Raw genomic sequence first — 14,077 nt, forward strand, 5'->3', positions numbered from 1 at the left:
TTATCGGTTCTGCAACTTCAATGTAGAGTTAGCAAAAGTGCCTGCTTTATTTTTAGCTAGTTTTAAAGAAAAAAGCTCCAGCTGAGTTGCTCTCCTTATTCTCACGGCTCACCTGTTTCACCCTTTCTGCGTGTTGCCTTCGCCTGATGGACGGAGAAGAAGCGAGCGGGGAGAAGTTGTTGTATCCTTCCCCCCTCCCCAACCCCCTCGGCGCAGGCCGGGCGCTGTCCCTTTAAGGCGGGAAGTAGGGCTGGCCCCGCCCCGTGATTGACAGCCGCCGGGAGTCACATGACCTGCCTCTATTTGAAGGTCACAAAAAGCTGCTTCCTTTAGAGAGAGCAAGAGGGAGCGAGAGGGAGGGAGCGAGAGGGAGAGTGAGTGAGGGAGTTCAAGCCAAAATGGCCGACAGAGTCTCTGCTGGTTTCTGAACATTTGAAATAAAAATTAAAAAAAAAACAACAAAAAAAATTTACAAAAACAAACAAAAAGAACAAAAAAAGCAAAACAAACACAAAATCATTTTTTGGATCTTTTTTTCATTTCCATTTCTACCTTGTATGCCTCAACTCGCTGGATTTAAGCACTGCTGCACTTTATGAGGTTAGTGGTACGTTTATATTTTATTATTACTGGTTTTACCTATAAGTAGATTTTTAAGAGCCTGAGCTCACCGTTTTCGTCCGTGTTTTTTTTTCTAGCACAGATACTTGCTTCCGATCTTGTTTGGGTTTACGTGTAAAGCACTTTTAAGTGGATTTTTAGTCCTTTTTTGGAAGGAGGTCTCCGTAGAAGTGTATTGTGGATTTTGAAGAGATCTGTAATGTAAAACACTTAGGCAAATTACAGGAGATCGTTTGTGTTTTCCAAGCTGGTGAAGTACAAGATAGTACTGAAAATCTTGTTTTATTTAAATAGAGGCTTCTTAAACAGTGGTTTCTTCCCCACAGCACCCGAAGCTCTTAAATCTGCTGCAAAAATTTGCATATATAAAAATGGGTTTGCATTCTCTCTGCTGCTGGGTCCGACGAGGGACAGATGGGGAAGTGTTCTCACCGGCCCGCTCTGCCCAGGGAGAAATGGCGGGGGGGGGGGGGGGGGGGGGGGGGGGGGGGGGGGGAGACAAGTCAGTCACGGTAAAGGAGAGAGGACTCTAGAGAGAGCATACGGGATCAGCAGTGGGGCTACTGTAATGCCAAATATAGCAAGCGGGGAAACAACAGATAGTGGCTGCTGAGAAACTGTTGTTGTTCTCACTGTGTAGATATGATGTGGTTTCTGTTCAAGGAGGATTATCAGACCTGCACAGACCTTAACCGAAAAAAAGCCTAAAATCAGGTACCTAAACACGCCCGACGCCAGGTTTGGGGGGTGAGAGGATCCCCGGGCTGGCGGAGCCCGTCGGGCGGAGCGCACCCCACCGCCAGCGGGCTCCTGCGAGGGCTGGGGCCGGGGCTCCCTTCCCCCTCTGCGGGGCCAAACGGCCCTGTGTCCCCCCCCCAAACATGGGGCGCGGGGAGCGGCGGGCGGCTGGGCGTGCTGGGGAGCGCCGGCTTGCCAAAGGTCTGGCCCCGTCCGGTCGCCCAGAAGGTAAAGGGGAGGGGGGGGTACCCTTCTCGCCTTAACGGGTCTGGAGACTGATAAAATGTGGGACAGATATTTAGGAATGCGCGCTTGCCAACGTAAGAGCTGGGTGCTGCTGATGTTTTGTAGGCTTTTGCTCCGTATTCTTTAGAAAACGGGTATTCGCCTGCACGTTAGTAAATGTAGGCTAAAAGGGCTGTGTTTTGTCGCATTTTACCCTTCTTCTATGTTACTAAAAATTTAAATCCAAGTTATTTTTGCATCTCCCTCCAGAACCAAGCAGAATGTTAAAGGGAAATAGCTGAAGCTTGCTTTCAGAGAACAGACCCCTCCTCCTACATTGTAAGAGTGTGATGTAATGCTCCTTTCTGTGAGGGTAAACGAAAAAAATGTCTGTGGTGGTGTACGTTATTCTTCACCCCTTCCTGATTAGGTTTTGTACTGTGATATTTTTTTGTAGCTGGGTATTTAAGTAGCAGATAATTATGCAAATAATCATGTGAATGTACTTTTACATTGCAGTGTATGTATGCATTGATTATGGTTAGCAGGTCAAACTAGTAAACCAACAAGATGGGTCATATCTTATATTTCTTTGTGGCCTTACATCCATACAGTTAAATACAAGTGGAGGAGACAAGATTTGGATATTGTTTCTGAAAATATATCGGAGTGTCTTCATTATAGTCTTGTAGTAGTATATATCAGGGGGTTTTAATTTTCCCTCTCCTCCCCCCCCGCCCCCGTCATCCCCCCTTCCAGTGGCTAGCAAATATTTGAAATAATTCGGCAGTATATTAAGTTTCTCTTGAAAATGAAAGGTAGTTTTTAAATTTTTAATTAGAGCAAGCCAGTAAAAAAGAAGTCCACTCAAATTTGGTATAGTGTATTGTGCTGATAATTTTGGTCTGAAAAAGTTTAATAGTAATGGATAACTGCGTATGAATACATTCTCCCTGTTTAGGGTTAATTAACTTCATTAGATTCCACCCTTGTATTATTGGCATGTATTTGTGTGAGGGAATATTATAAAAACATTCTGTGTCTTTGACCTGATGCAGCCTGATGGCTTCTTTTACTGATAGCTTTCTTGGGCTTAAGAGATCCTGATGTAGCCAGAATATGGTGAATATACCTGTTGATTGACAAGCTTAATTAGACACTAGAACTGTTTTTAAATGCAACATAAAGTAGTAGTGTTCTCAGATTTGGTACTTATTGGACCAAGATATTAATTATGTAGTTTGTGTGATAATTGGTATAGCGTAGGATGGCTGAACTCCATGAAAAACTAAGTCTTATCCTGAATTAGCAGTACTGTAGGACATAGCCTTCCCAGAGTCTGCACTTGAGAAAAGTATTTACCTTTCCTGTGTATTTTTCACCTTTGTGCATTACTGTCTGCTATACATTTCCAAATTGTGTAAACGTTAGTATAGCTTGGTAACTAGGAAGATGGAATACAGAATATTTTCTAATAAGTACAACTGCTTATAGCTATGGAAGCTGTCATGAATCAAACAAAAAGCAACTATTGAGAATAATAGAAGTGATTCCAGTATAGAGTCTGTTAAGCATTTAAGTAGCTTTGTGAGACAGTACACCGTGAATAGGAAGGACCAATTAAAATAATTCCTCATATAAATATGTCTTTGACCTATCAAATCGTAGCGTAGGGTGTGTTGTGGGCCCTGCAGACTGTGAAATGATAGGATGTTAAAAGTGTGGGTCTGGACAATTCTCAATACTGTTTGCATGCAGTGTATTTGTGCAGTACAAAGGGAAAAAATACTTATTTATAATTTTGAGAGATTTGAGTTGCAATTTCTAGATGAGTTTGAAGCTTGCAGAAGTGTTGGGGTGGCAGAGCCTTTTTTTACTTTGTTCAGTTTACAGTGATAACAGTGGGTTTGGAAGTGTATTTCATTTTTCTGTTTGCATTTGTATGTCTGGTATCTACAGGAATCAGTTCCTTTCCAAAGTAGGCTATTTTAGTAGGTTGAAAACTACAGTGAAGCCTGTAGTCAGCAGAGCCCCTGTAGTTTTTTTCCACTACATCTAAGAGATTCTTGAGAAATAATTGACAAGAAAAACCTTATTACCATTGAGCTTCAATATACAGGAGTCTGTAGTTATAATGGGGAAAAAAATTCAGGGAAAACAAGTGTCTGAAAATCAGTATGCTTACTTTCACCAGCTTTTTTTAGTCTCTCTCTCTGCTGCTGGGAAGAAAAAAACAAAAAAAAAACTTCATAGGATCATACAGTCTGTGTCAGCTTGTTTCAGCTAAACTTAACCTTTTGAGACCTTTGTCTCTTACTTATTAATAGATGGCTGAGTAGGGGAGAAAGCATTCAAATCTATAAATGAAGAAGAATCTACAGAATTAGTGTATTGCTGGAAGAGAATTTTTTTGTGCACCTTTCCTATAGTACCACTGCAAAAACTTTTTGTGGCGTGTAGCTTGAAGCAGAATTCTTTAATTCTGGTCACTACTGATCTACTTTCCTTTTCGTGGTCAGGGTGGAAAGTGGGAAGTTTAACTTACAGTTTATTTTTAACAATATTTGTTGGAATCTGCACATTTGGTATTGACTTCAGCTGGCAGTTGTGTTATAACTGAAAAGTCTGAGGGATTTTTTTTGTTTAATTGATAAAGAAGAAACTTGCCGCCTTCTTAAGTTCTGGTTTCCTATTTAAACAGCTCAAGATTTGAGGCAGGAAAATAAGATGCATAGGATGCTCTAGGTCTGAAAAGCTATGCTTCATGTCCTGCCAAGGGGATCAGGTTCCAGAAAGTCTTGTTAAGGGTGGTGTGTAATGTCAGGGCAAAAGTAAGATGTCTTTTCCCTTAGAAGAATCCTGCTGGGGATGCTGGTTTGATTTTAAGTGGCTAAACTCTAAATATTTAGCTATAATTATTGCTCCAGAATTAATTTGATAAACAGATGTAGAATTCAGTTTAGATGAATGCAAAAATTTATTGCTTCTTAAAGCAAGAGAAGTTCAGTATTTATTCCAAGAAACAGCGGCTTTAGTTGCTAATGTAACACTGGCATCTAGTTGATATGATTACATGTGCCATATTTCAAATATCGTTCAAACAAGATACCTAAAGTTGGGTATCAGGATAACACTTTTTGGCCATTTCAGCATTGAGACCAAATGTGGAGGCATCATGGAGATTAAAATATACTGTATACTGAAAATATTTCTTATTTTGTTTTAGTGATAGTGCCGTAATTGTTTTGAAGGGCCCAAGAGAAATGGTGCCTTTCTGCATCTGTGCTGAATTCCAGCTCCAGAGTTGTACATTTAGCACTTTTCACTGCTTAATTTCTTTTTCTCCCTTGTACATAAGCTTCCAACTCAAGAACACAAGTTTTTTTTTCTTCTTTGTAGAGACAGCATATATTTTGGGAGCAGCATGAATATGGGCAAACCCTCTTTTTTTTTTTTTTATATGTAATGCCATCAACACACTTCTGAAAGGAGTCCCTAAGGCTTTATGGATGTTGTCATTTTAAAGGTTATATTTTCCTGTCTGTGTACAGTTAGCTGGCATTACAGTTCAGGGTTGAAATACTCTGGTGCTGTTAGAATTATACATTTATAACCACTTCTGAAAAGTCATGTCTTAAGAACTGGTTGATGTGATATTTGGATATTATAGGATGAACAAATTGAAAGATAAACCTTGATCGTCTTTCAGAATATTGTCATCCCAGGACTACTTTTAATTGGCTCATTTAGTTGTGTGGGAAAACAAAACGGGATACGAACCCTGGTGTTATTTCAGGTATCCAAGAGAAGATACATTAATAAAACACAAAATGATCTTTAAAGGCAGAACAAATCAAACCAAGGGTTAAGCAGCATGGGAAAATGTGGACTAATACACCTGGAGAGAAAATACCGAGGGAAGTCTTGTTAAAAACCACGGGTAGTAAGGGTGAGAGCTGAGTACTGTTCCTTTCAGTGCTGCAATTTGTGTCTGAATTAAATGGATGCTTGTGTATGTTAGGCAGAGAAAATTATTTAAAAGTATTTCGATATCGATAGGTGGAAAAAATGCTTAGAAGTACAAGGCACGTGTATTAATACCATTTTATTTTAAATTGAGACATTTAGAAGTGAAACATAGCCTTGGAATTTACTACAACAACAAAACCAAAACAAAGCATCAAGATAGAACTGTGTTTTAGTTGGTGCCAGCAGGGGAGTGCTTCGCTGCTTAGGATGGTATTTTTGAGGCCTTCAGAATATTTTGAACAGGTGGGGAGGTCAACAATTTGAGGTAGCTCAAATAAGAGCAGCAAAACATAATCAAGGGAGGTAGGCTAGCAAAGAGATGCTTCAGCTTTTTTGTATTTATTTTTATGGATATACATATTCGCTGCAAATGAATAAGTAGTAGCTTGTGTCAGAAAACCATTATTTTTGACACTGAGCTCCGTCATAGTTGAACGTGCTTTGAACGGGATAGTTATTTCAGCAACTGAAAAGCAGAAAGGCATTCTTTTAATTCCTTAAGGATATACAAAATTGGGCTGTACATGCTTAAATTATGAAATAAGGGAAGAGTGCTCATCTTTCCCAGTGTTCTTTGTAGGTGCAGAGTTAAGGCTTCCTGAAATACAGATATGGGTATAACAGCCGAACCCAAAAGCTGCTTTGAACTGGAGCTGAACATTGTCTTCATTTTTGAATCAGAGGATAAGTATTTTCTGAGAAAAATAAAACAATGGAAAAATCACTTCTAGTATTTTCAGTATTATTTTTTTTCCTTATTTAAGCTCAGCATTTGTTAAACGGCACAATCATAAACTAGAGTTCCCCTGTAATTTCACAATGGCTGTTGGGCACAGCCACCATGTACGTGAGAACATGCAAAACCTCAACTACAGTGAGACTGCTGGAATTTATTTTTTAAGCATGTACACACCATAATGTTTTTTAGATTTTGAGCTTTTGGAGCTAGTTGACCTATATGAAAACAGGAAAGTTAAATATGTATTCTGTTAATGCCACTTAACCATTAATTAGAGTTGAGCTCAATTGTCCCATTTTACATGTGCTCTGTGGCAAATATACATGGATGTGTTGTCATCATGGTTCAGCCTACATTTGTGAACTTGATTACACCTGAGCCATCCAGTTCTCCAGGATGCAGTGTCCTGTGTCACTTAAATCTTCTTAAAATAAGTCTTCTGTGTTTCTTCCATGTTTTTTGCTCCTGGTTTAAATTTACTGTTTGTAGTAAAAGGCATTGCAACTTAATATTAGAGTCCTAATGGAGCAGCGTTCATGGTCTTGTTGCAGCTTCTGTGTGAGCATTTATATTTTTAATTGTATATAATTTTAGTTGGGCAATCGTGCTTGATTCAGGGTCTGATTTAAAACACATGGTTTTAATTCGGTGTTGATACTCTAGATATACTTGTCTACAAAACAGCTTTCTTTGGCAAGAGGGTGACTACTACTGAGAATTTACTTCATCAACTAAAGTGAAACTGAGATACTCTGATACATCACTTTGCCAGCTAAATATACAGCATGTTTATGCTCAGTCCTTTGCTGAACAATTCATAGAGAGGATGATTTGATCACAAGATAAAAGTGATTTTTGGTATTTTAATACTTGGAAATTCTAATCCTGTAACTCTTGCTGTTTTGTTTTTTTTTTCCCAGGCTATTTTACCTCTGACTGGAAAGAGTTTGAGAACAGTAAAAATGAAAATTGATACCTTCTATGTGCAAAGGAGGGGAGGGCAGAAGGAGCCAAAACTTAGCTGAGATAGCTTATATATATGTGCATCAAAAGCTGCAAAATAGAAAATAGTAGTTAGATCCCCATGTGAATATTTAAAAATATATTATCCTGTATTCTAGTTAAGACTGTATAAATAAACCTTTCCTGTTCTGTTAGGCTTTACTTGGGTACTATTAGTGCTATTGCCCCACTGTTCTATTCAAAGGAGCTTCTATGGTAAATACTATTAAAAAAAAAATTTAAAACTGGCTAAAAAATTTAGTGCGTAAATAGAGGATATCCTATTTAGGTTATACGTTCTCTGTGTAGCTCTATTTCAGTTTGTGGATGTGATTACAAGCTCATGTGCGCTGGTTGAAATCAAATTGCTTTTAAAAATACTTGGTTAACCTGAAGTAAAACCCTAAAAGGTTTTTTGAACCTAGTGTAAAAGAATGCTCCAGTTGGTGCTATGGTATTCAGTTATAGCAATATTAATGGGAATTTTAAATTAAGTAGAGTTGTGTTACACAGTGAAATAAAGTTTCCATTCTTTTGCAGGTAATGCTGAAGTTATCTGTTCGATACATCTCAAGCAGACCAAACAATGCTGAGAGAAAGTGGATAAGCATTAGAGTTATTTTAGTTTGATTTTGTCTTTACTTGTGTCCTGTAATCCTGTTCAGAGCAGATCTAGATTACCCTGGCAGGAATGCTCGCTAACCAATATACTGGTCTTACTGTACTATTCATGACTGCTTCATCTGATGGAAACACACTGATGGCTGTGTGATGTAGGAAGCTAAAAACAAAATCTCATCCTGGCAAAGATTTAATCTTCATAATAAGTTGTTTAGATGTACTTCATGTTGGTATTTCTCTGACTTTCCAGGGTTTAATCAGCAAATATGTTTTGAAAACCACTGAGTTACAGTGGAAAATTTTAGTAAATTACCTGGAATGGGAGAAGGCTAAATCTTATATGCAGATAATTTTTCAGCAGTTTGAACCAGTTTAGTCGTCCTTGTGCAGAAGCTGTCTGAATTTGCATTTAACCACCACATCTTTGCATGGTAGCTCTTCTGGAACGGCTGTTTCTGATCAAGTCCTTGAGCGACTGTTATTATCACAAAATAATACAGTATTCTAAATTAATTTACTCTCATGTATTGTTAATTGGGAGATAGTTTTGCTTTACATTTACCACTTTCTACAAATAAACTCTGTGTCCCGATACAAAAAAACCAAGGAATTCTTACCAGGTTTTAGGTAAAACAAGCTGAAAAAGGCAAAAGCAGGTAGAGGCTAAACTTGGTGAATCTAGGACTTAAAATAGCAGCTTGATGTAGCATAAGGCTATGATTTCTTAGTTCTTTGAGCTACCTCTCTGTGTTAGGCCATGAATAACTGAACAGGTTAGCTTTTGGCAAGCCAGCCAGTCTTGATAAAGTTTTGGGGACAAGTTTTTTTTTTTCCCCAGGGGTGGATTTAAAGGCAGCAAGCGTATACTGTTTTAAAGGTGATGAGCTGTATTTGTGTGGTTGGATCACTGGAGCTCAGCAAAAGCTGAGGTTAGCTTGAGTCAGTCTCCATTACATTCTGCTTCAGTGTAGATAATGTGGAGTGAAACTCTTCTAAACTGACTTGATCTTTAAGCTCACCATATAATTCCAAGGGTAGTTACATAAACTTTTCTTAAGAAAAGTTCTTTTTTAAATGATGTTTCAGGTAGTGCTAGGTAACTTGGTTAAGCTTAAATCCTTTTTCCCCTTCACATTCCTAGGCCATTCTTCTATTGATAAAGTAATATTCTAAAATACTAGTTGCTGTAATCGTTTAAGCTTGAGCATTGCATTCTCTGTGTGTTTAATCTGTGCTTTTAAAAACAACTCGTCACTGCCTCAGTGGGTTAATAAGAATAAGGCTGTAGTTTGTCCTGCATTGTAAGTTTAATTATAGCAGATAACTTCATTTTTTCATCCTGGTTTTTAACAAACTTCAAAATAATCAGTGATCTGTTTTCCAGCTTCCTACATCTTGGTTTTTTTGTGTGTATCGTATCTCTGTGTATATGAATGTATGTAATACATGCACGTTGGCAGTTAATGCAATTAAAAACTCCACGTCAACTGGTACCTGGTAGACTTCTTTATGGACCTTAGCCATTAAAAGCATAGCACAAATTGGTCTCAAAAGTCAATTCAAGTTCTTTGTTTGGCAAAAGCCTGCACAAATAAAGCAAGTGCCATTCCGCAAGGTTAGAGTGCAGACTGAAGAGGAGCAGCAGAGAAATTTAGAGGCTTTTCGAAGGCCACACAGAAAGTCAGTGGCAGGGCCAGACTTGAACTCAGAAGTTCCTGGCTTGTGGCCTGGGGCTGAAGCCAGTTGTACACAGCTGTATTGAATTGCGAATGGAATGATGCTTTCTTTTTCCTTTATGGGAACAAAGTTGATTTAACTAAAATTATAATGTGGGTAACAAGATGGAATTGTGTATTTCACCTTTCTCAAAATTTCAAGTGCTAGAAGTTCTGTGTTAAATCTTGAATTCAGCGGTTGTGGATTTCCACTCACCAAGGAGTGTGGTTAATGTAGTTGGGCCTTAAATTGTAACAAATCGTAGTGCAACGTCTTGCGGTCAGACTAACGGCTTGTGCTGAGGAATTCAGGGCTTAAAAGCTGCTCTGCAAGCTACCTTGAGAAATAAAAATGCTATTGAAAAAAATTCCCTGAAAAGTACATGATTTTCATTGAAGTTTTAAAATTTGAAGAAGTAAAAACCATGTTCAGAGGCAATCTTCCTGAAGTAACTTGCTATTTAACTGAAATTCACATTCTGTATATAAACTTGTGGAGCTTTTAATCAGGCTTTAAACATTGTTATCCTTCAGAGCAGCGTGAATGAACTAAAAACCTGCTGTAGTTTTGCTGACTGGTGTTTTCTTCCTTCCTGGAGTAAAAACTTAGCTTTGAGTGGCTTTTATTGAATGATGGACAATTTTGATTATTTGCGGAGTTCCCTTTAGGAACGAGGTTTTGATCTAAAATATTATTATGGAATGAACATCACCATTACGAATTATTTTTTCTGTAATGTTAAAAAACTTGGCAGGGATTAGTAAATCTGTTTTCACAGTAAAAGGGACTTTCTTTTTCCAGGCAAAATGTCATTAGTTCCACGCTCTGGCAGCAAATTAGAGTTTAGGGTTTTTTCCTCAGGTGTGTACCATTTCTTCCTAAGGTAGAGGCCCTATCAAATGTATAGTAGGGATATTTTCCTAAATTGCTAACATGGAACCTAGCTAGTGAAAACAAACTAAAAAAACCCAAACAAACAAAAAACAGTTCAGTGTTTTACCAGGAAGTAATTATCATTTTGTCTTTTGAAAATAACAAAAATGCTGAGTAGTTCCAAAAAGAAACCCAAGTATTGGAAACTTAACAATAAAATATTTCACTTCTGAGGGGTTGAATCACCTGAGCCCTCCTTTCTGCCTTAGCCCCTACTCTGCAACAGTGCCCTAATGTCTCCTGGCCTGTGCAATATGACTATATCTCACAATTCAGAATGAACTGTTACTGAGTGTTGTGCACTTTGAGGCTGCATCTAAAACTTTTCATTGGTAGTTAACAAAAATCAGAATAATTAATTTGAGCATTACAGTGGTCTACTTTTTTAGTCACTCTCCTCCTTTATGCATCCTGCTAACCGAGCCAGACCGAAAGCGCTTTCTGAGTTTCCCTTTCAGCTCTTTGAGAGTTTACAAGTTCCAGTTCCCTTTGGTTGTGGCTTCAGAAGACATTTAAAACTGGATGCCTGTCAGGTTTGTTGCACAATCCTGGGACAATTTAGAGATTGATATTGTTGTGGCGGTTCTTGCTTTATTCACCTATTATAGCTGGTAATATGTTGTAATTAAATTGTATAGTTCTTCCTAACAGGTCTGACAGAAGTACTGTAACCATATAGCAATGAGTGGCTGAGTTTAGACTAGAATTGCTACCCTGTCACTACCTGAAACACTCTTATGGACTAGATTCTTGCAGTGATGGGTGGGAGGACCCATCTGAGAGTGTTTCATTCTGAGCTGTGTTGCCTCATGATTTAAGTCAGTAGAAATAGTTTCAGTGACAGAATAAAGTTCTCCTTCCTGTCTTTAAAACAATGTGTTTAGTTAAAAGCAAGCTTATCAAAGGCTGGTTTAACTAAGGATATAGTTTCCATTGGTGCCCAACGTTGTTGGTTTTTTTTAAATATTCTTTAGGAAGAGCTTAAGAAAAAGTTGGTGACTCTTGGTAGGAGTGGACTTCCCCACCTAAGTCAGCTGCATATAAATTACAATTACTGACTACTATAAGTTCAGCTGGTGCTTCCAGCATAGCAGATGGATTTGACTAAAGCCTAAAGGTCTGGTTCTTCACCAGATTTTGAATTTTATGTGAGTGGTTGAATTCTGTATCACATTTACTATAATGTCTTGCTAACCTTTTTGCTAGGTTTTTTCAATACAGTGGCTTCATAGAAAGGTAGATGCTTTGCACTGGCAGTACGCATGGAAGCATCGATAAGCTGACAAATTAGATTTGAAGTTCTAGTGTTTAAAGGGCTTTTCTTTCAGCAGGAAATAGTCTCCCACATCAGCTTATGCATTTTAACCTTCAACTTTTTATAGCAGTGAAGAGTTGACCTGTCTTTATGCAGAGACACCTTTCCTAAAGAGGATAGAGAGGAGGTTTAACTGAATAGATCAGAAGTGTAGTTTTTTGTGGAACAGTGAATATCTTACATTCCTGTCATATATCATATAAAATTTTTGCATAGTGTCTAAAACATTAAACTGATCTTTTCCACATCTTACAAAATTCATCGGTGGTAGATGGAAAGAGGTAGCTGTTAATTAAAGATAGGAGTCTTCAGATCTACTGTCAGCAGAGGTAAAAATTATTTTTGTTGTTAGAAACCTGCAGAACTTACAAGAATCTATATGCTGAATGCTTAAAATGGTTTTGATGTAGCTATTTTCTTTGTTAGGACTGATGTTGAAAGAGTGTATATTTTTAACTACTCACAATATTACTTTGAAAATTATAATCTCTAAATTTTGTGCATTTCTTTGTGTCTTATGACATCATTGCTGAACATGAGAAATGCATGGTTTTATTAAAAACGTGCTATTAATCTTACATAATGCAACAAGGCAAAAATTACCTAGAAGTAGCAAACATTACGTGGGTGGAGATTTTAACAGGACAAACCATCTTAGTCTTGTAACTTTAGAAATGTGTTAAACAGTAAATTTCACTTATATCACTGTAATTTCCACCTCATTTTTTTCCATGTGAGTTTACATTTTTATTTTCTGTGTACCATTGTGCTGGTGCTTTTTTGTAATCTCTTACATGGCAGTTCAGTGGTTTCCTCGTTTTTCTGGATTACCTCTTGCTTTACAATTTATTTCACTCTTCCATAGCAGAAAGATTGGTGCATGTCTGGAAGATTAACCGTAGCCATGTTGTACGTGGTTTGCAAGTTCCTGTTATCTTAGAATTTTTGTATGTTGAAGCAACTTTCTGGTGTGAATTTCCATGTTGTGAAGGAATCTAAGCTTTCTGGAACACAAATATTATAGAGCTAACTTAGTTTAAAAGAGACAGTTCTTCTTTTGACAGTAATGTATAGTTAATTTAAAAATATTTCCTTCTTGCTTTTTGAGAATGAATGGACACTAGAGTTTTCAAGTGAGACATTTATCTGGTCCTCTGATTATTTACTAATTTTTTTAAAATTTCTAAGTTGTCTTAAGCCACTGTATTAAAAAGCAAGAGCTATTTAATTGGGATTGAAGTTAGAAATTGATCTGGTTATGTATCTGTGAGTGACATAAGCAGCAAGTAAAATTCATCACTTAAGCTGTAAATTATCATTCCTGGAAAGAGACAAGGAATGATAACCCTCAATCAAAGTTTCAAAAATTTTGTCTCCTGCACTCCATACAAATAGGAAAAGCTCTCAGATGAGTGACTGCTGAGCTTGGGCAGACACCAATTCCACAGAAATAACAGCATAGTTAAAAGAAATTCTTTCCCTGGTGGGAGGCTATCCTTAGTTTAGACAAATGCCTGAGGATACAGTGAACAGTTTTCACTTAAACTTTCTAATGTCTTTGCTTAAGAAATAAGGAAATGACTGTTTATTTAGCAATTAGCAAGAGTTTCATGTCTAGACTAGGTGGTTTAATCTATGCTTTATATCCAGAAGGCATGAAATAAAGTTAACTTTTTAAAAATGCAGCTAGGGAACAGTGCACAGTATCAGGACTATAAAAATGGATGAATCAGAAATAGCTTATCAGATTATTAAATGTGAGAGGTGGCAATCATCTCTGCCTATTAATGGACTATTTCCTAGAGTTTGTTATGTTTCTACCTCATAACTACTGTGGCTAGGTAATTTTTAATAGGCTGTTAAACAGGTGTGGTGGTATGGCCTGCCGAATGCTGTTCTCCACAATTTTCCATTCCTTTTGGAATGAAGAAGAGACATTTCTACTTTTTTTTTTTTTTTTTTTTTTTTTGGATCAAAAGGAGTTTGCAAATTTGTATGAACCTTCCAAGATTCAGGCTGAAGTTAATGCAAAACCTACGGGGAGAGGATGGGAAATAGATAGAAATCTGTGCTTTTTAAATTAGAAAACAAACTACTGTATTTACTTTAACAGGGGAGACTAGAAAGCAGATGTTTGC

The 14,077-nt window shown here is 37.6% G+C and overlaps 1 protein-coding gene across 1 annotated transcript in view; it reads left to right on the forward strand.

The window, feature by feature from the left end:
- The first annotated feature begins 345 nt into the window (after positions 1-345).
- TNRC6B (trinucleotide repeat containing 6B) overlaps positions 346-14,077 on the forward strand; it is a 79,157-nt gene continuing 65,425 nt past the window's right edge. The window contains exon 1 of the mRNA XM_014963868.1: positions 346-600. Within this exon, the coding sequence (XP_014819354.1) occupies positions 596-600 (5 nt within the window). The 5' untranslated portion in view covers positions 346-595. The remainder of the gene's footprint in view (positions 601-14,077) is intronic.

Source organism: Calidris pugnax, unplaced genomic scaffold (genome assembly GCF_001431845.1).
Source record: "Calidris pugnax isolate Ruff unplaced genomic scaffold, ASM143184v1 scaffold44, whole genome shotgun sequence".
NCBI lineage: Eukaryota > Metazoa > Chordata > Aves > Charadriiformes > Scolopacidae > Calidris > Calidris pugnax.